The sequence below is a fragment of the Pseudomyrmex gracilis genome, unplaced genomic scaffold, assembly GCF_002006095.1.
Source record: "Pseudomyrmex gracilis isolate BER0280 unplaced genomic scaffold, ASM200609v1 scaffold_168, whole genome shotgun sequence".
Classification (NCBI taxonomy): Eukaryota; Metazoa; Arthropoda; class Insecta; order Hymenoptera; family Formicidae; genus Pseudomyrmex; species Pseudomyrmex gracilis.
The window spans coordinates 286,053-304,884 of record NW_018020752.1 but is presented as its reverse complement, the minus strand read 5'-3'; the positions used below and the strand labels follow the sequence as shown (position 1 = coordinate 304,884).

General features: G+C 38.2%; 5 protein-coding genes across 9 annotated transcripts; 1 reads left to right on the top strand and 4 right to left on the bottom strand.

Annotated features, from left to right (window-relative positions):
- The first annotated feature begins 336 nt into the window (after positions 1 to 336).
- On the top strand, positions 337 to 5,500 carry LOC109857688 (sideroflexin-2). 2 transcript variants are annotated; one of them, XM_020434255.1, is made up of 10 exons: positions 337 to 932; positions 993 to 1,153; positions 2,881 to 3,054; positions 3,280 to 3,450; positions 3,564 to 3,762; positions 3,906 to 4,031; positions 4,125 to 4,191; positions 4,298 to 4,397; positions 4,481 to 4,528; positions 4,617 to 5,500. In XM_020434255.1, the coding sequence occupies exons 2-10, from the start codon at positions 1,047 to 1,049 to the stop codon at positions 4,729 to 4,731; spliced, it is 1,107 nt and encodes a 368-aa protein (XP_020289844.1). In that variant the 5' UTR covers positions 337 to 932; positions 993 to 1,046; the 3' UTR covers positions 4,732 to 5,500. The 2 variants fall into 2 exon arrangements, with proteins under 2 accessions (XP_020289844.1, XP_020289845.1); XM_020434256.1 differs by lacking the exon at positions 993 to 1,153 and having other exon boundaries at positions 371 to 932.
- Positions 5,501 to 5,958: 458 nt separating this feature from the next.
- LOC109857685 (inhibitor of growth protein 3-like) lies at positions 5,959 to 9,058 on the bottom strand. Its single transcript, XM_020434252.1, has 6 exons — positions 8,553 to 9,058; positions 7,917 to 7,988; positions 7,460 to 7,819; positions 6,928 to 7,351; positions 6,548 to 6,746; positions 5,959 to 6,473 (listed from the first exon to the last, which is right to left on the bottom strand). Exons 1-6 carry the CDS (start codon positions 8,578 to 8,580, stop codon positions 6,357 to 6,359), a joined length of 1,200 nt encoding a protein of 399 aa, XP_020289841.1. The 5' UTR covers positions 8,581 to 9,058; the 3' UTR covers positions 5,959 to 6,356.
- A 476-nt stretch (positions 9,059 to 9,534) lies between these two features.
- Positions 9,535 to 11,308, bottom strand: LOC109857686 (general transcription factor IIH subunit 3). Its single transcript, XM_020434253.1, has 6 exons — positions 11,059 to 11,308; positions 10,454 to 10,950; positions 10,245 to 10,367; positions 10,015 to 10,150; positions 9,886 to 9,922; positions 9,535 to 9,797 (listed from the first exon to the last, which is right to left on the bottom strand). The coding sequence occupies exons 1-6, from the start codon at positions 11,066 to 11,068 to the stop codon at positions 9,743 to 9,745; spliced, it is 858 nt and encodes a 285-aa protein (XP_020289842.1). The 5' UTR covers positions 11,069 to 11,308; the 3' UTR covers positions 9,535 to 9,742.
- A 293-nt stretch (positions 11,309 to 11,601) lies between these two features.
- On the bottom strand, positions 11,602 to 12,788 carry LOC109857677 (exocyst complex component 4). Its single transcript, XM_020434233.1, has 5 exons — positions 12,652 to 12,788; positions 12,478 to 12,538; positions 12,185 to 12,346; positions 11,903 to 12,072; positions 11,602 to 11,827 (listed from the first exon to the last, which is right to left on the bottom strand). The coding sequence occupies exons 2-5, from the start codon at positions 12,532 to 12,534 to the stop codon at positions 11,746 to 11,748; spliced, it is 471 nt and encodes a 156-aa protein (XP_020289822.1). The 5' UTR covers positions 12,535 to 12,538; positions 12,652 to 12,788; the 3' UTR covers positions 11,602 to 11,745.
- Positions 12,789 to 13,315: 527 nt separating this feature from the next.
- On the bottom strand, positions 13,316 to 16,223 carry LOC109857665 (E3 ubiquitin-protein ligase parkin). Of its 4 annotated transcripts, none has more exons than XM_020434206.1 (9): positions 15,968 to 16,223; positions 15,556 to 15,853; positions 15,267 to 15,468; positions 14,810 to 15,173; positions 14,514 to 14,715; positions 14,292 to 14,444; positions 13,995 to 14,120; positions 13,832 to 13,916; positions 13,316 to 13,545 (listed from the first exon to the last, which is right to left on the bottom strand). In XM_020434206.1, the coding sequence occupies exons 2-9, from the start codon at positions 15,811 to 15,813 to the stop codon at positions 13,436 to 13,438; spliced, it is 1,500 nt and encodes a 499-aa protein (XP_020289795.1). In that variant the 5' UTR covers positions 15,814 to 15,853; positions 15,968 to 16,223; the 3' UTR covers positions 13,316 to 13,435. The 4 variants fall into 4 exon arrangements, with proteins under 4 accessions (XP_020289795.1, XP_020289794.1, XP_020289796.1 ...); XM_020434205.1 differs by having other exon boundaries at positions 15,999 to 16,223; XM_020434207.1 differs by having other exon boundaries at positions 16,087 to 16,166.
- Between the last annotated feature and the right edge of the window lie 2,609 nt (positions 16,224 to 18,832).

Here is an 18,832-nt window from a genome sequence, read left to right as displayed (position 1 = left end):
AGGACGGTTGTGGTGGGAGGGAGGAGGAGGGAAAGAGGCAGCGTGACGGTAAGGAGCGGGGAGAGACAGTCGGAAACGCTAATCTCTCTCGGGTCAGGTCAGGTTGGACTCGGTTCGCTAAGAAAAATGGCGAACCGTCAAGAGATTCGACGCTCTCTCTCTCTTCTTCCTCTCGCTCGTACGAGCCGATTTCGGCTATATAAATGAAGTAAATAAATTCGGACGCAAACAGACGATACGAAACGTTTTCGCCACTCCTGGCGAAAACTCACGTGGTTCTTTGTACACGAAATTCCGTATTTTGAACGAAGAACAGTGGTCGTTGAATGGGCGTCGCCATATTGAGGATTCGACGCTAGTGCCTCTGGTACAGAGAGCGACATCTGGCGCTTTCCTGTGTCACTTCATTCGCGATTGGTCATTCCGACGAAATCGGTCGATTATCTCTTACTCTCTCTCTCTCTCTCTGTCTGCATTTTTCCTTACCTCGGTTTCCTTACCCAACAGTGTTGGTACTCATGTCGTGGATGTGGAAAAAAAAAACTTTATCAATTCCTATATCTCCGTAAAATTGTTTATCTGTGTAAATAACGTTTCTTTAACGCCAAAGATACTTCATATACAATTGTTTTTTCCGTATCGACGCGTTATCTCGCAATAAAGTTGCAACATTGTTGGTTGAGAGGTGTCATGTAAACGTGGTCTAGTGTGTCACTCCCTTGTCTCGTGCGTGGCCTCAGTCCTTTTCCCGCCTATTGCTAGGTGCATTTTGCCGGTGGCCCAGTAACGTAGTAAGAAGAAACGTCGCTGCTTGCGGTATGTTCTAGGTTTGACGTTTCGCACCCTCGCACTCTCTCTTGGTCCGGTCGCTGTCAAAACGGAGCGGCCGAGGAGCGCAGCTCCAGGAGCAAAAGAACGCGTAAAGTGACCGGGTAAGTTGATGCGTGCGATGGATTAACATTTTAATGCGCAAAGCGTGGCATAAAATTTAGACGTAACGCGGTGTAAGACAAAGAATCGCCGCGAGCGGACCGCGAAAGGACCGGATGAATGGATGGTCGTGTCGCGGTCCTTACTGGCGAAATGTACACTCGATCGGTGTAGCTGGCTGGAGATCCTTTTTTCTTCTTCTGTGTGTGTTTATGTTGCAGAGGTGCGTATTAAGTATAAAGAAAAGAAAAAATAGAAATTTTGTTTTTTTCTGATTCGATCCGACAAAACGCGACTTCACGAAGCAACGAAGGTGCGAGTAGGTGCAAGTGGGTCGTCCTTTGATCGCAGCTTCTGAAAGAAAAAAGTGTTAGGTCGATATCGATTGTAATAACACCAGTGTTTTATAAGAAAGAGAGAGAGAAGGATAAGTGATGCGATGATCTCGAATCCTCGAGTATTGACAACGCGCGTGCATTTCATTAAGTCACGCTCATACGTAAGAGTGACGTTTGTTTTTTTTTTTTGACAGTTCGAGGAATGATAATTTAAAGTCCTCTCGCGTCCGAAGATAAAACGAGAAGAGATGACGCAGATTCTTGGATCGATCGATAATGCCGAAAGAATGTCGAAACAATGGGATTAATTAAAACAGACGAGGAAAACGATATCAAGTTTAAAAAACCAATTTTTTCCGAGAAGTTCGCAAGTGATTTCCAAAAATTTTGCGAGATGGTTGATACGCTCGTGCGCGATCTCGTGCTTGCGTTCGAAACGCGTGACGCACTCGAACGGGCGCGTAACATCGATAGTAACGCGACACAATGTTTATTAATATTGATTCTGCGATTGTGACACCGCGAACAGGTTCTAACGTCATCGCGAAATCGACGGATAAGCGTGTTCTTTGTTTTTTTTTTTTTTGTTATCAACAACGGTCCGTGACGCAGAATGTTTTTTTGATAATATTTATTTTTACTGCACGTTTACCCTCCCTATTCGCGCAATAATATGCAAAATATATTGAATCGCGCGCAACTCACACTTACTACTATCGGATTTATATTGCAATAATCTAAAGTCCGAATAATAATAATAACAACAATATAACGTCACATCTTACTGCGTTGCAGAGTGCACGCAAATGTAAAAATTCCACTCGACTCTCTCGATTATCGATAGTTCGAGATAGTTAGATAAATCTGCACGCACTTGTAAAGATACAAAAAAAAAAAAGCAAGTTTCTGACGTAAAAACACAACGGAGTAAAATCTACTTAGAAGACTCGCAATATATTTGTAATGAGGGAGAAAAATTGCGGAAAATTGCTCTTCAGAGTGGCGCACTTGTTGTTGAAACAAATCTCACGGAGATTTGTATGTTCTCCGTTAAAATCGAGTTAAAGGAAAACTCTTTGCATTTATTATCAATAACACACTATTGCATTTGGTTTTTCTTTATCTTTTTTTTGTTTCCATAAGTGTTATCGCTGCTTTCCGAGTGTCGAGAGGATAATACACATATTACATAATATCTCGTCAAAGAGAGCGAGACTTGGTTGTTATTCGCGCACGCGCGCGTTGAAAATAATGCGCGCTATTATTTCACGCGCGCAAAAGCGTTTCCGAAACAATGTATTATTTATTTCCATTTGCTTGGACTGAACTTCGTTTTCTTTTTTTTTAACGAAGACAATGTTGCACGTCTCTCTCTCCGCGCGCTCACGCGTGTAAAACACATTCGAGATATCTCTCGCACGCATCTCTCATGTCTTAAAATATCACTCTGTGCGTACGTTGTTTATAACGCGCGCGAATCCGAAATGTTCTCGCGTAATTCATAATAATTGACATTAAATTTATATAAACGAATATAATAAAACAATATCGCAAATTATTCATTTTTTTAACTTAAGCGACTCTTTTTTTAATTATAAATCTATGTCGAAAGAATTTCCCGATTCGACGCGATGGCACACGACAGGCTGGACATAGACAAACCCCTTTGGGATCTCAACACCTTCGTCGGAAGATGGAAGTACTTCGCGTGGATGACCGACTTTCGCACGTGCGTCGTGCGCGAGCCGGAACTATTAGCTGCCAAGGAGTTATGCGAGCAGTACAGGTAATGATCACTAAATATAGATGACATTGTATGAAATTGCAAAAATTAAACAGGATACTGATTTTTTTTTTTAAATAAAATAAAAATGGTAAAGTTCGCGCGTACGAAAGATCCCGATTTCTGTAGCGCGATAACAAATTTGCACGTACAAGAGAATCAATAAAAATTTTTTCGTGATGATGCAAAAAAATATTACACGCGCGTTTGATGTATCCGACTTTGTAGGCTTGGCAAAGAGCCAGCCGGCACAACCAGAGATCAAATCGTCTACGCGAAGAAACTGTACGAGTCGTCTTTTCATCCCGACACCGGCGAGCTGCAAAACGTCTTCGGTAGAATGTCCTTTCAGGTGCCGGGAGGAATGGCCATCACCGGCGCCATGCTCCAGTTCTACAGGTAGTTTTTGCAGAATGTGTGTTATCACTCTACCGAGAAATGGAATTTTCTTCTCTCCTTTGTAATTATTTTACAAACCCTTCACACTCGCATCCTTCGATTTATTAATTTAGGACGACGCAAGCGGTGGTTTTCTGGCAGTGGGTCAATCAGTCCTTTAACGCGCTCGTTAATTACACCAACAGAAATGCGAACAGTCCTGTGACCACCACCCAATTGGGTGTAGCTTACGTTAGCGCTACCTCCGCGGCTATGATAACCGCGATCGGATGTAAATCGTTCTGGCAAAAACGCGCGAGTCCTTTAATGGCCGTAAGTGTTGCGGAAATATTGTATATTTTCTTCTTTTTACAACTTGTAAATCATTCAAGATGAAAAATTTCTGACTCGTTTCGACATTACGTATAATGAAAAAAAAAAAAATTTGTTTTCCACGAGAAAAAACTGAATTTCAGAGGTACGTTCCGTTCGCCGCAGTAGCGGCCGCTAATTGCGTAAACATCCCTCTCATGAGACAGAACGAAATCAGAAACGGAGTGGACGTTGTTGACGAGGACGGCAAAAAAGTAACGAAATCAAAGGTAAAATTTTTTCGAGCACAGCTCTTGTCTCGCTGCACATTTTACATTTTCACAGTGTAATTTTACAATAATTGTTACAAACACAAACTGCAGCTCGCGGCTGTGAAAGGCATTAGTCAGGTCGTCATTTCACGTATCGTCATGTGTGCTCCCGGCATGCGTACGTACATTTAAACAAATTTATTCTTTTTCATCAATTTATGTTTCTAAAATCTCGGTGGCATTAAATTAAAAAAAAAAAACCAAAAAATGATTAATTTCTCCAGTCATCCTACCGCCTATAATGGAGAGATTGGAGAAATACGCGTGGATGCAAAAAATCAAACCTCTGCACGCGCCGATACAAATTCTAATGTGCGGAATTTCGTGAGTACTCTCTCCTCTTTTCATCTTCAGTTGTTACATGTTACAATGAATCAGATACACGAACATTTAACATCTTCTTACAGACTGTCGTTTATGGTGCCGACAGCGTGCGCGCTGTTTCCGCAAAATTGGTAAAAAGATAAAAATTTCTCACCTATTTGATTTGAAAATGTATTTCTCGCATCATCACGTTTACGTCGCATTGTTTGTGCGTTGCAGTTCAATCAGGGCGACTACTCTAGAGCGCTGGGAACCGGAAAACTACGAACTGCTGAAGAAGAACAGCGAGAGCGGTAAACTGTCGACGTATCTGTATTTTAATAAAGGTTTATAATGTTGCGCGTGAAAGATTCTAGTGTGTCACGAAACGTTCTCGAGTAAGCGGTATGTAGTCCATTTTTTTTTTTTTTTTTTGTAAATATCAATCGTTATTTCAATTAACGCACACGTGAATATTTCTGCTGGATCAGAATCGATGACAAAAAAGAAAACAAAAAAAACAAGTGTTAAGTGAAAAAATTTCCTTGAACTCTTTTATCGAAATTTATCAACTTTTCTCTTGTATGATTTGGAGATTCTTAAAATTTTGAATGCTACAACAGGGTTCTAACAAGAGAAAATTCCGTCGAGATGCGCAAATACAATACTTATTAAGAATACTCGAATGTAACGCGTTATATACTTAGGAGCAACAAATAACGTAACGTTGACAATACGGATTGGTGCTTTATCGAGATAGTCACTCAATCGAATACCGTAGCTATAAGAGTTTGTTTCACTAAGTGTTGGTTAATAATCAGTCAATAAGTGCCATTTTTTATGACGAGCGTCTTACCTCATCTTATAAGTTCCTTGTGTTCGCCAAGTGCTGCAAGAATGTTTTTTTTTTTTTTTTTTTTTTCCGCAGAGTAACGTTAAAACACTGACACGTTACTTGATTGTCATTCTTAAAATCTTGTTTTTTTTTAATTTATGACAAAGTTGTTTGAAAATTTATGAAAATGCTGCCATGTATAGTAATACATTTTGCTACACATGTAAGTCGCAAGACAAAAAATATAGCAATACGAACAATTACCACGTCAATAAACAATTGAATCTTGTCACGTTGTTCATATCTTAGCGCTTAAAAAATTCAATAATTTCACGATTTTTAAATGAGCAACTTATAAGAGAAAATGTAATATTAATAAAATATAAAATTTATTATATTATAAAATTTAGTACGTTGTTATATTTTTTTTATTTTTACGATAAACCCTGTTTTAGAAAAACGACAAGATCGTTGACGGGATCAATTAATCAAGATAAGAGTGTTGTTCATCCTCATTGCTTCTGCATAGTTTATTTGTACATCAATTTGCTACAAGTTCTGTTTTTAAAAGTAGTATTCTCAAAATTTTTATTCATACGGAAGTAATTCTTTTTTTTTCGAAAAAAAATCAGTTTTCAAACGTGTTTAATTATTATTTCTTTTATGAAAGAAATAAATTCTTTATTTTCAGCGGAATTTTAAATAAAGTGAAAGCTCACTTCACAGTATTTATATAATTAGTTAATTATTACTTGGCGGGAGAGAAAAAGTATTTAATATCAACTCTCTCTCTCTCTCTTTCTCTCTCTCTCTCTTGATTATCTTCACCAAGAGCCTGAATTCTCAATTAAAAAAAAAATTTATTATCGCTAATTCAAGTCTCATTCGTTTTTCTTGTACATTTTGTCTTCCAAAAGTACGGAACCCACATTAGATCGTTCTTCGTTCAATATTCAACAGCAATATACGACGACTCGCAAACTCAATACACTCGGAAAAAGTCGTAGAAAACCAGAACAAACAACGGACTTTCTAACTAATAAGTCGATACACGACGGACAGCGTCTAAGAGGTAGTAGCAACGATGCTTTCTCGACATGGTCAATGTAATAGATTTGCAACTCGTTCTCTTTCTTCCTGTCTAATCAATTCTTCCGCCCTCCGCGTCTCTTCATCGAGGACGTGCACTGAGGGCAATACCACTTTCCTTTCGGTGGCGCGGTGATATTCACGCAAGGATAATGGAACCATTCAAATGGACACTAAAAACGATTATCATAAGTTTATCGCTTGTACGCGTCATGACATATCCTGAAAAGATATCGATGAGTCTTACATCCGAGTTATCGCACGCAACCATATCACCGTACGACACTTGATTGCACGTGCAATAACGCGGCTCGTTGGGATCGTACGTCCAATCTGGATTGTCTGCGTCTATCACTTGTGTGGTTGTAGTCACCACCGGAGGAGACACCGGTTGCTGGACCGCAGCCGTGATTACACTCGAACTCGGCACCGTGGCTGTTACTTTCCTATCATTCAAAATTGAAACGTTTACGTCAAATAATCAAGAAACAAAAATTTTTTTGCAAATTAAAAACAAAATCTTGGTATTCTTCTACTTTATAGATATTTTCTTTCGAAATATTCAACTTCGTACGATCGTTTTTATTAGATATTTATTATAAAAAAAAAAAAAAATATCCGATATACTTTTTGTGTTTCTTTGTGGTCTCCTGAATAGCCGCGATGGCGGTTTGCGCCGCACCGGCCAACTCTCTGCTGAATTCTGCGGCGTGCACGCCGCCTGTATTAATGGCTTCGTAACTGGCCTTCAGACTAGCGGAGCGTCTGCCTTGCTGCATCGACTGCGTGGCCGCGATCGCTTGTGACGCGGCCGCCGCGATGGCCGTACCCCCGGCACCGATGTGACCGAGATTGTAGCATACCGAACCTACAGAATTGGCGATTGCCGTCGGTGCTGGTGTAACATTGCTGGCCGCGATAATAGGACCGGAATTTGCCGACGCCGGTCGTGACTCCGGCAAACTCGTCGCCGTCGGTAGCTTCTCGATCGCCAGTCTTTTCTCGACCGACGTGGAAGATGCATTGGAGTCCCGTCGTTTCTCCGCCCGAGCTGAAATTTAAAAACGACATCAAAGAGAATTACCATCAATTGAATTTCCGTCGTTTGTTCGGAATCTCAATAAATGTTTTTAGATGTTAAACTCTCTCTCTCTCTTACAATGACTGTGATTGTCTCGCGACCTGCTGGTTGTGAAACTATAACGATTTTCCTTTTGGCTACTATTGGTAGGCGGCTGATCCAGCTCTAAAGATCTCTTCTCCAGAATTTCGGTGATGCCCTTATTGTCAGCCTCCAATTCCATCTTAAACTTATGCAGCTCATGATCGAGCCTTCTCAGGTACCTTTCAACCAGATCATACATCTGATTGGCTAATTGCACCTTTTCATCCGCGTCCTCCAAAGTCTTGTAATATTCTCTTCTAATTGCTTCATACTCGGCCTCTTTTTCACTGGGTTTCATCTTTTTGGCATTGGAAAAGAACATCTTTACCTTCTTTTCCAAACTATCCATAGAATCTAAAAAATAATTATAAGAGTTTGTTACTTTCTTTCATCACGCACAGTATGTTCTATCTTAAATTACTCTTATCTATTTATTTCAAACTGCATGTACTTTGTACACCTAGATCCATCTCTCTCATTTCTGTGAATCTATCCCTAAGTTCTTGAGGAAGGTGTTCAATCACTGAAACCATAAAGAAAATATATATTAATACAACAATCATCAACTTAGTTTTTCTTAACACAAAGATCCTATTATTATTTTTTTTTTTTTTAAACATCTCAAATATTGAGATTGTTATAAAACCAAGTGTTCCTTTTTACCGCGCATTACAACATACAAAGAGAAAAAACTTCAAATCGTTTCAAAGGACATGAGAAATGAAATTCGTGTCATTCATTACAAGCTTGAGAGTTTTAATAAATTATTTTTTTTTATTATCTTTTGTGCCAACATGTAACATGTGTGTCAGGGTACACACATCAATGTGTGTACCCCAACCTCGTGGTTTGAAGTTAAGTGAAAGATGAAGATTTGCTATCATTTTTTAATGACAATCGCGATCGCGTTGAAAAATCGACGCGAGAGAGGATCGCGCGGACCGCGATCCGCGAAATATAAACAAAAATGGCTGCATCGTTTCCGAGATCGAGCAAACAGGCCCGAGCGTCTTCTAGGTTAATCGTGCGTTGCGATTAGAGGTTAGGATCCCGCGGACGAGTCGAGCGTGATACTTTTCGTACGCACTTTCAACGTAATCTTCAAGGTAGAGCATCCTCCCGTGTTGCAGTTCGCTTACGACGTAATGTATATGACTAGTGTTCGGTGCTCGTGGGCCGGCTAATCGCACAGTTTTCCGTAAAATTCGAGAAAATCGCGCTGCCTGAAACGAACGCGTGCTTACACGCGCGTCCAACCCGTCCTTTGTCACATTTCCGGAACGTTTTTTCGAACTCTTTCGCGCGCTCTCAATCGTGATTATCCCGTGACATTTCTAAAAAGAAAAGAGCGCGATTCACGTCGTTGCGAAAGTCAGATAGAAGAAACAATGCGATTAGAATGACGTGCATAGCTTGATTTGATATTTATTTGGAGCATAGTATCTCGCCATCTTGGGCGACGAGGGCAGGGACGTAGTTCGGAAGAGCGCGATCAACGGGAGACTCTCTCTTGATGCTTTTTTTTTTTTATTGCGTTAGACAAAAAAAGATAAACCAAAACGATCGGAGGTTTATTTTTCGTTATCTTGTTTATTTTCTAGATTTTTTTTTCACGCACACAAAGTTCAATGATTTAAAACTCCTTGGAAAAAAAATTACTTTTTGTAAAAAAAAAAATCCAATTTTTTTCGCACGTAAACTTGTACACTCGAACTTTTAATTTTATTTTCTCGACGTTCGAATAATTTTGAAGAAGATTTGAAGATAAAAAAAAAACAGTTTTTTTTTTTCAGTAAGATGATACGACGAAGTCCAACGCGTATCGAGATGCGACTCGAGGATCTGAAGGAGTACGAAGAAATAAAAAAAGCGCTCGAAGCTAAAAAAGACGCCGAAAGGAAATCGTCGGCCTCCGTGAGTCTGTCGACGTGGGGCGGCAAGGTTCCCCAGAGCGAGATTCAAGAGCGCATCGGTTACGTGCCGTCCCAACAACATTCGTCCACACAACGCGTCACAACGTAGAAGTTGTGCAAATTACAAGTGGATTACAACATACAGCAAAGATAGAATTGTCGTCACTATAAGTTTAATCTTAAATAGTTTACATTACAAATAAAGCATAAATTTCGTATACAAATATATATTTGTGTTTCTTCCGTTTACGTGTGAGAACAATTTTTTTTTTGTTTTTTACTTGTGTGATTTAATTACAGAATTAATAATACATATGTGTATACCCGTATGAGAAATATTTCGTGAAATTAATATTAGATACCGTTACGTTCTTTTTTTCTTCTTCTTCATTGGTATGGGTCCTGGCTTGAACACCGTGCTTAAAGAGTAATAATAATTAGTTAAATACACACACAATATACAAGGAATATATGCAATTAAAAATATATATACAAAAAAACACTTACAGACAAGTTGTGCATATTGGACTAAATTTACAGAAAACTGTAAAAATTAATTTACATGTCAGTACAGTGTATGTAATATTTGATATTACAAAAAATAGCTCAATTGTACACTCTCACAGAAGTACTCACTTGATAAACATATAGAACAAACATATCCAATGTCGATAAGTTCCTGATGACAGAAGCACGCCGCTCTATAGTCCACTTTCACCGGTGGCGGAAGTACTAATTTTGATCTGACACTCGGGTCTGGCAGAAAGACCCACTAAAAATTATTAAAAAAAAAAACCATTTTTATCAACGGCTCATAGTAGAATAATTGCCTTTTGTTATTACAAACGTAGAAGCACACAATGTACCAATAAATACTGCAACAATCCAGCAAGTTGCGGTACTTTCAGATAATTGCCGCCAGTAATGTCGCAACCCTGTTGCAGGAGAGTCAGCTCTTGATCTAAACTGCATACATCCAGTATAACATTCTAAAACATATAGGCACAATAATACATTTCGTTTCGATTGCTGATAATTTAGTGTTCGTTTGTGCTTACGTATCTGAGCAACAAACCATTCTCTGAGCGGTGAAGAATATGTTCATATAGTTCATGTACTGTGTGGCCGAATCATTACTAGCCGTGATCACCAGTATTCTGGGATGTAGCTTCTGGCCTGCGATCTTGTCGCGATCTAATCGACTGATGTAACACAATGCCATACTAAGCGCGCCAGAAATAAGACTCTCCGTGTTCAATGGAACATCCATGGGAATGTCATATACAACTTGTTGTAACCGCTGGCGCACCGTGCGTTCTACCATTGTGAACTTTTCATATTGACCGTCTATTTGTCTTATTTCTGCCATGTTCTCACACGGATAGAGAAATCTGGCATTGTGTCCGTGACAAGCCATTATAGCCAATTGATTGTTGGACGATTGCATGAGATGAGCATTCGCGAAAATGATGGTGGAATCCAGACACTGCGACAGTATTCTCGTTTCTTGTTTAACTATTCGTTGTATCGGATTCACATCCAGCACTATAACAAGCAAGCTTGTTTCTATTTCTGAAATTTTATAAAAACATAATAAATAAAAAAGGACTCACCATCAACTATAAATTTATTTTATAAACTACTTATAGTTTCTTTTAATACAAATATAATTCTACGTACCAATCGACATTTTGCTGAGATAGTTAAACAATTCGATTAAACTTTTTTTATTTTTGTATCAGAACACATTTATGACGACATTCTGTATATCATTTGGTTCAACTGTAATAGTGATAAACAATCACAAATACGTGAACACGTGAACAGAGTTTTGTGTATTATCAGAGCGATCACCCTCTCGTCTCCCTTTCGTAGTTACGACGCTCTCGGCACACACACACACATCCACACGGTAGAAAATTGAATGAAAAACTAAAGCTGCTTTTCTATGCGTGGCGTAACTTGCGCCACGCCACGTCAGCCAATCAAATCATCTCGCAGAGTGCTCGCACGTATGGAGAATTCAAGTCAAAACTTTTTTTTTTTAAATGTCCTGCCAGATTCAAAGATGAAAAAGTGTATATATAAGTAGATTATATAGATGTCTAAAAGATATTTACAAAAATAAATACATGTTTAAAAAAAAGCAAGGAAAACCCATAAGAAATACTCTTATGTAAATTCTTCATCCATACATACAGAATATCTATTTTGCTCAGTCCATAGAATAAAAAATTTGTTTTTTATTTTGCACAAAAAACAATACAACCTCTCACACGTAAATCTAGAACTTGGCAAGTTACTTGACTCAATAATTTATTTTATACATATAACAATATATACAAAGTATGGTGATATATAAAACTTTTATTGCTCTGAAAGCTCGTGAATTGATGGCGATGACTCAGGTACTGTTAAAGGTAATATACGCCCGCACGAAGACGAAGACCTAAAAATTAATCGAAGTGTAAAGAATATGAAATTGCTTCGCAATTTCTGAAAAACGCACAACCGTATCGCTTACACATCCTTCAGAAGATGCAAAACTTGTTTATGTTCTATTCCTTCCAGCCACAAATTCAACAGTTCTTCTCGTTTACATCTTAATAATTGTTTGCAAGCATTCAGATTCTCTTTTACCGCGTGAATTTTTTCTCGCGACGATGTCACCTTTTCGGACAGTTCACTGAATATCTGAGGGTGAAAGAAGAATAATCTGTACGTATCAACACACACAAACCATGTAACACAGCAGTAAAAAATTTATTTCTCACGTATCAGTCACTTGAGAATATCCATAACTCACCCGCATAACTTCCATAAGATCCTGATCATGAGCGGAAACCAATTCTTCCAATCGCTGATCGCTTCGTTTGTATTCTTTTTCCAATTTAGCTTTTTCGATCTCACGTTGCTCATTTGTTTCACTTGCTGACAGAGCGCGGATGACAGAGATCAATAAACCGCTCTGTAAAGAAAAACAAACGTATATAATAAACATAAATAATCTGCGCAAGTATAATAAAACAAAAACATGTTGATTTTTAAAGAAATCTAACCCAAAAAGGTATAATTCACGGATGTAAAAATTTTACTTACCGTTTCCTTGGTCGGTTTGATTCCTCGCGGTGGTTTGACAGGTGGTACGGTAGTCATATTTCTTTTTTTTATAAACAAAAGATTACTACTTAAGTAAAACTCATGTAATTATTTATATTGTTTAGCCACTTTACAATCTTAAGTTTATTAAAAATTACAAACAATAGATCTAACTCTTTAGGCTGGTTCCAATGAATGCAAGTCCCTGTCACAAAATCCCCAGAATTGACCACAGTAACGAAAACGTGTAAACAAACTACGTTCACATATGTGAATTAAAACTTGACAGCAACGCCATCTGACTTCTCTTACTGTCTCTTTGCACTTTTTTTTCTGAATAATTTTAACATGTATTAAACGAACTATATTAAAAATAATAATAAAATAACAATTATAACCACTTCTACGTAAAAGTCACTAATAGAAAAAACTATTTATATTTACACATGTGAAATATAACAATATATCAATATACTAGCACAACACAGGCGCGCGCTACGCGCACGCTATTGTTATTTTTATTTAACGTGTTGTCAGTGAACACAACCTGTCACCGCGATGACAGATAGTATATATTTATTTATTTATTTATTTATATATATATATATACCGTAATCACGTGACCGGCCGAGGTCAGTGACCCTCCCCTCCACCAAGGCCGCGCGGCCGAGGTCAGTGACCCCGCCAAGGCCGCGTATATTGATAATTCTTTTTTTGTACAGTAATATACAAAAAACATCACTACAAATAACATCACTTTAATATATATATAAGTATATGTAAAAAATAGAATAACACTAGAATATCACTGTAATATCGCTTTATAATAAAAATAAAATAAACTGCCAAATGTTGATTTTTATTTAAATGTGTTTCCACATTGCGGAAACACGTGTATAATTTTCGAGTAACTTTCAATTTATATTATGTATATCGATACATAAACGGCTTCGATATATTATCCAAACCAATGATTACCCATACATTCTCTAGTCCATTCCGTTTGGCAGACCCAGCACCAATGATAACCACATCCTGCTCTTGTGCACACCATGTGCATGCAACCTCCTTTCAAAAGAGAGAAAAAACAATTGAAGATGTTTGTAAATTTGTGAAGAGGCGCAAACTATTTTTTTTTTTTTTTCTAAATACATGTGTCACTGGGTATAAAACTGTAGATATTTTTAAAAATCACACACACACATGTTTAATACCGCACAAATCTCACACAACTACTTACTATTGAATTTTAATCACGCGAAAACTACTTATCAGTTTTTTTTTGTAACAACTTCATTAAAAACTTATTTTCCAAATAAAAAAAAAAAAAAAACCTTAATCCTTGCAATCATACCGTCTTTTTCAGTAGGAGTCCTGCATTTCGGACAAGGTTTTGTACAAATTTGAATTGTCTTTTTGCTAGCTTCGTCCCATGTAGCCTACAAAATTTATAAACGATAAGTCAATTGACGAAAAAACAATAATTTTTTACAACATAAATATTCATTTCAACTAACTTTATTTGCATTCAGAGGATCCACCGAATAATAACTGGAAGAAAGGATGCTTGTAGATGCTTCCGATGTTTGCGATTCACATTCTCCCACATGATAACCTTGCAAACAAAGTCTGCAAAAAACATACTGAAAACATAGATTAGATTAGACAGTATATTCGTTCGATTAACTTAATACTGATTAGAGATATATTTGACTACGTAACACAGAAAAATTGTAAAAGGTCTAATGTAAAAAATATAACACGTAACTTTGTTACTATAAAAAAAAAAAATGCTTTATTTGAAAATAACTTACACCGCATCCGCCTATGCACTGTATCCTACGACAATCTTTGTCATCTTGTATATCTGGTGGTATGATACCCATCCCACAGTTCGGTTGCGGACACAGTAGACCGCCAGCTTGCAGAACGTATTCTTCAGTACTAAATCTTTGATATCTCTCATACTACATATTAAAAATGATTGTTAAAAAACTTTAAATAACACTAAAATAACTGCTCGATATTGCAGATACCTGTTCTGCGCTGAGAAGATGAAAATGATGAACCTCGCGAATAAAAGAATCGGGGCATCCAGCCGGACACGGTAACGTGTAATATCCCTCATCACTATCGAATTCAAATCGTCGTTCTTGCAAGCGAATTGCGCAATAATCGCGAAAGCAATCGAGACAAGTTACATGACCAGCTTTGCAAGAAAATACCAATACAGTTTCTCTTTCAAATATAAAAAAAAAAATGCAACACATACGTTAATTTGTAAAGAAAAATCTTCGTTCTTGTGCTGTATCGTTGTTTTAATTTTAAATACCTGACATCTGTACACGCTAAACAAGGTACGTTTTTCAAGTTGGTCTTTATGAGATAAAGAGGTACAGCCTCGTCGCTTTCTCCCAAACTGAGATGTTCCGCGCATTTGAAATAAAAGTTGGCAAAACAAATTTGAGATTCTGTCTCCTCGCTGAGGAAGTTCGAAGACGAGGGACAAGAATCGTTCTCACAATGTACGGTTATTCTTTTCGGGAGTAACACATCCGGCCAACATTGAGGATCTCTGTCGACAGTAACAGCGCCACTGCCGCATCTCGCACATTTGACTCTCAGCTTTCCTGTTGTCACTTTTTTACACGGTACTGAGCAATACACGTAAAAATGAGCTCGGTTTTCCTGCTGTTCTGTCAACAACGCGAAAAAAAGTAATACAATTACTTGTCTGTTAACACTTGTATGTAATTAATCATTTTGTTAATTAATTAGCATCCTTATACCTCCTTCCAGGGATGAGTTTTGATCAGATTCAGCCAAGGGCAAATCCATCAGTGTCTCATTAAGTGGTTTACTCCCATTGTTACTCGAATCAGACGTCTCCAGTGTAGATTCTTCTATGGGACTTGCGGCGTTGTTTCTCTTGAGTGGTTTACAGATTGTCCGTACCGCATGTAAAATACTCTGTTGTCCCAAATCACATTCCTGCAATATCACACAATCCATATATTTCTCATTAATTATATAGCAAAAAAAACTTTCGCAGCATATCCACAGGAGCAAGAAGCTCACCTCCAGTATAGTCGAATTGTGCAGTTCTTTACCTGCAAATATAATCTTGACATTTTCCGGCGCTATGCCCATCTGAGGTGCGACAATTTCTTTCAGATTTTTTACGTCCCATTTCGGATCCAACTCGACGGCGAGTGTGTTTCCTGTATTCGTTTTCACATATATATTCAAGGAATTTGTTATCTTTCGCTTGCCGAACCATAGCACTTCCAACATTCTGAGAAATGCGCTTCTGACCAGATTGAACCAGAAGTCCATTATCTCCGCGATTGTGAGCACGGAAGTGTTTCACAACATACTGAAAGAAAAATACATATGTATTAGCTAATATCAGCTGTTCGTGCGTACTTGTTGATGTTTACTTCAATTGTATTTATCATTATTTTTAATTCAGTTGTATGTAAAAACTTACATACATACGTATAAAATATAAAATTCAATACCGTTTATTAAAAAAACGATTCAGTTTTACGGGAAAATAGTAAACTATATATAAACATTGGAAATTGTTCAAAACCGCTGATTATCTACCGATTGTTTGGACGATAGATAGATGCACGCGTTCTGACGCGTTCGCAGCTGATAATCCACAAGATCCGAAAGAAAGGATCATCAGACCGAATCAAACGCGAATGGTCGAAACGACTTGGACTGGATCGCACCGAGCAACGCTATTCGGCCAGTCCCCGTTTTGTTGTTACACCGCAGATAAAACGATTGGAACATGAAAAATTACGGTTGACAACAATTGACCAATCAGATCGAAGCAACTTGCTCGATCTGATTGGTCAACCTGCAACCGAAGTATGTATTTTTTTTAAGGCCTCGTTTATGCGGGCCTAAGATTTTAATATTTCTGTTTGTTAACATAAGCATAACAGAATATAACAGAAGCATTGAAATCCTATAGTTGAACTGTACCCCCCCCAATTCCGGCATAAATTAACAGTTATTACCCGCATAAACAAGGCCAAAACAAGGCCTTAGGGCGATGTCCCATTGAGCGGAAATATATAGCGGAACGGAATGTGCGGAACCAGCTCGACCAATCACAGCCATTCCGTTTTCTTTCCTTCGCTTTTTCTGTGGTTACGATTGGTCGAGCTGGTTCCGCACATTCCGTTCCGCTATAGATTTCCGCTCAATGGGACATCGCCCTTATTTGCCGGCATAAACCAGGCCTAAGCGACGATGTTCCTGATCATCTGATGTCGCCACAGGATCACGGCAGCTCTCAGTAGTGCCATCTTCTCGAAACATCGTTGTATCAAAACTACTAGTCAGATTCCAAATCGCACGTGTGTCCTTTTATCTTGTCTCTTTTTGTGTAACGTCTTTTTTGTGGAAGGAAGTGGCGTACATAAGAGAGCTATAATATACAACATTGTCAGGTACGATAATAATCGAGAGTATATTGTGCGCACACGGAGAGAAGAAAATTTGTTCAAAAAACGATAATATTGTCGTTAGAAGGGCGCCATTGCGCGCTGGAGAAGCTCGTGCGAGAGAGGGTGAAGTTCAAGGTGCGAGAGAAACAGCCGGAAAAAGAACAGCTCGACGAGATATTCGTTCGAAGATCAACGAGAAACACTCTCGGGCTCGGTTCGCGGATTTTCGTTCGTTAAATTTCTTCGCTCGCGCGTGCCCTCAATATAACTTTTTTTTTGAGATCTGAGAACGCACGCACAGCACTTTGGCCCGCGAGAATTTGTACGTGTGTGATATTTCGACTGCCATATTGCTTTTCAGCATTCGGTGGAATTCCAAAAGAGATAAAGACACTCTCGGCGTCGTCACCTCCTCCCGGATCCGTTTTGGGGAAGCCGCCGCACATTTCACGAAACGTTTTTTTTTTTTATTGTCGATTCCCGAAACTACGTGTTTTCTTTCTCTTAAACATCATGGATGAATCCGAGGAAACGGGAAATCAACGGACATCGCCGGCAGCGACAACGTTTATTGTGATGTGAACAATTACGTGTGTGATTGGTGTATGTACATATACAGTCTCTGTGTGTATATATATAAATCTGTGATCTCGGCGAGTAAAAGAGCGAGCAAGCGAGAGAAAGAGGTCGGTGAGAGAGTGAGAAGAGTGAGAGAGAGAGAGAGAGAGAGAGAGAGAGCGCGAGAGAGCACAACGGTTTATATAGAGGTGGTGGTAGTGGTGGTGGTGAGAGACCCGAGAGAACTTGGATTGTGCGTGGGAAAACGGTGTTGCGTGTTTTTGTGAGCATCATTCGTGTTGTGCTCGCCATGACGTTGCTGTGAAATAAGTATCTCAATAATATCAATCCCGATGTTGGTCATAGGATTGTGCCAATGTAACTTTCATGCTTTTACCGAGGAGGAGAGTATTTGGGGCGGCGGCAACTCGTGGATACCGAAGAAAGCTTCAAACGCGTTTGAAGCTTTCGAGGTTGTATTCATGGAACTATGAACCTGGACTCGTTGTCTTTTACTTTGTCACAAATCAGTTATTTGGTTACGAATTTGAGTAAGAAAAATTTTGAGGAGAGTTGTGAAGAGATATCGTCTGTAAGTATATATTAATCTTTTTTTGTTTCCGATAATATAATCGTTTCGTTTCGAATCTGTTACTATTCTTGCAGAAATTTGATTTCTCGGGATATGTTCGGAGAACGCATTCCATTTTTTTTTTTTTTTTTTTATCACTTATCAGATGTAAAACAAGAACGGGATGATGCATAAGTGATAATGGGTGCTTTCTGAACATATTCTTAGAAATACACTTTATCTTTGCATCATTTGTGTGTGTGTGTGTGTGTGTGTGTATACGTATAGAAATGCAACTTGTATAAATAAACATTAAATATAAATAAACATTAGTGTATACGTTAGTAACTGGTATATTATGTGCTGGCCACATTTTTAAAGAAGTACGTGTGAATACGTGCGTATACACAAATACACACATGTATGCACACGTGTACACACATTCCAATATATATTATTCTGTTGTACTATTTACCAAACATGAGACTGGTTCTTATATATGCTTATTGTATGATGTTTATTTTTGCACATAATAACTGTACGCGTATCTAAACTCTTCTATTCATAGTTCGCGATCCGAATAACAGATATTAGACTATACAAATATATCGGCCTATATTCCTTATTTTTCTTTCGATATTTCGTGTATATGCAACAAATGTGTATGAATACTTGGAATATATATATTGTCTGTTTTGTTAGTAAAGGCGTAACTAAAGGTCATATGGTTAAAAAAAAAAAAAAAAAAAAAAAAAAAANA

Excerpts from the sequence above, each read along its gene's own strand:
- LOC109857688 (XM_020434255.1), top strand. The coding sequence starts at position 1,047 with ATGAATGGATGGTCGTGTCGCGGTCCTTACTGGCGAAATGTACACTCG. Across the intron at positions 3,055-3,279 it reads GAGTTATGCGAGCAGTACAG|GCTTGGCAAAGAGCCAGCCG; the intron begins GTAATGATCACT and ends CCGACTTTGTAG. Across the intron at positions 4,192-4,297 it reads CATGTGTGCTCCCGGCATGC|TCATCCTACCGCCTATAATG; the intron begins GTACGTACATTT and ends TAATTTCTCCAG.
- LOC109857685 (XM_020434252.1), bottom strand. The coding sequence starts at position 8,580 with ATGCTCTACCTTGAAGATTACGTTGAAA. Across the intron at positions 7,989-8,552 it reads CCTTGAAGATTACGTTGAAA|TGATTGAACACCTTCCTCAA; the intron begins GTGCGTACGAAA and ends TTATGGTTTCAG. Across the intron at positions 6,747-6,927 it reads ACCACAAAGAAACACAAAAA|GAAAGTAACAGCCACGGTGC; the intron begins GTATATCGGATA and ends TTTGAATGATAG.
- LOC109857686 (XM_020434253.1), bottom strand. Across the intron at positions 9,923-10,014 it reads TTGTTCTATATGTTTATCAA|TTTTCTGTAAATTTAGTCCA; the intron begins GTGAGTACTTCT and ends TAATTTTTACAG. Across the intron at positions 9,798-9,885 it reads CCAATATGCACAACTTGTCT|CACGGTGTTCAAGCCAGGAC; the intron begins GTAAGTGTTTTT and ends TTACTCTTTAAG.
- LOC109857677 (XM_020434233.1), bottom strand. The coding sequence starts at position 12,534 with ATGACTACCGTACCACCTGTCAAACCACCGCGAGGAATCAAACCGACC. Across the intron at positions 12,347-12,477 it reads TCAAACCGACCAAGGAAACG|AGCGGTTTATTGATCTCTGT; the intron begins GTAAGTAAAATT and ends TTTTCTTTACAG. Across the intron at positions 12,073-12,184 it reads ATCTTATGGAAGTTATGCGG|ATATTCAGTGAACTGTCCGA; the intron begins GTGAGTTATGGA and ends TTTCACCCTCAG.
- LOC109857665 (XM_020434206.1), bottom strand. The coding sequence starts at position 15,813 with ATGGACTTCTGGTTCAATCTGGTCAGAAGCGCATTTCTCAGAATGTTG. Across the intron at positions 14,716-14,809 it reads TTAGCGTGTACAGATGTCAG|AGAAACTGTATTGGTATTTT; the intron begins GTATTTAAAATT and ends TATATTTGAAAG. Across the intron at positions 14,445-14,513 it reads ATCTTCTCAGCGCAGAACAG|TATGAGAGATATCAAAGATT; the intron begins GTATCTGCAATA and ends TTTAATATGTAG.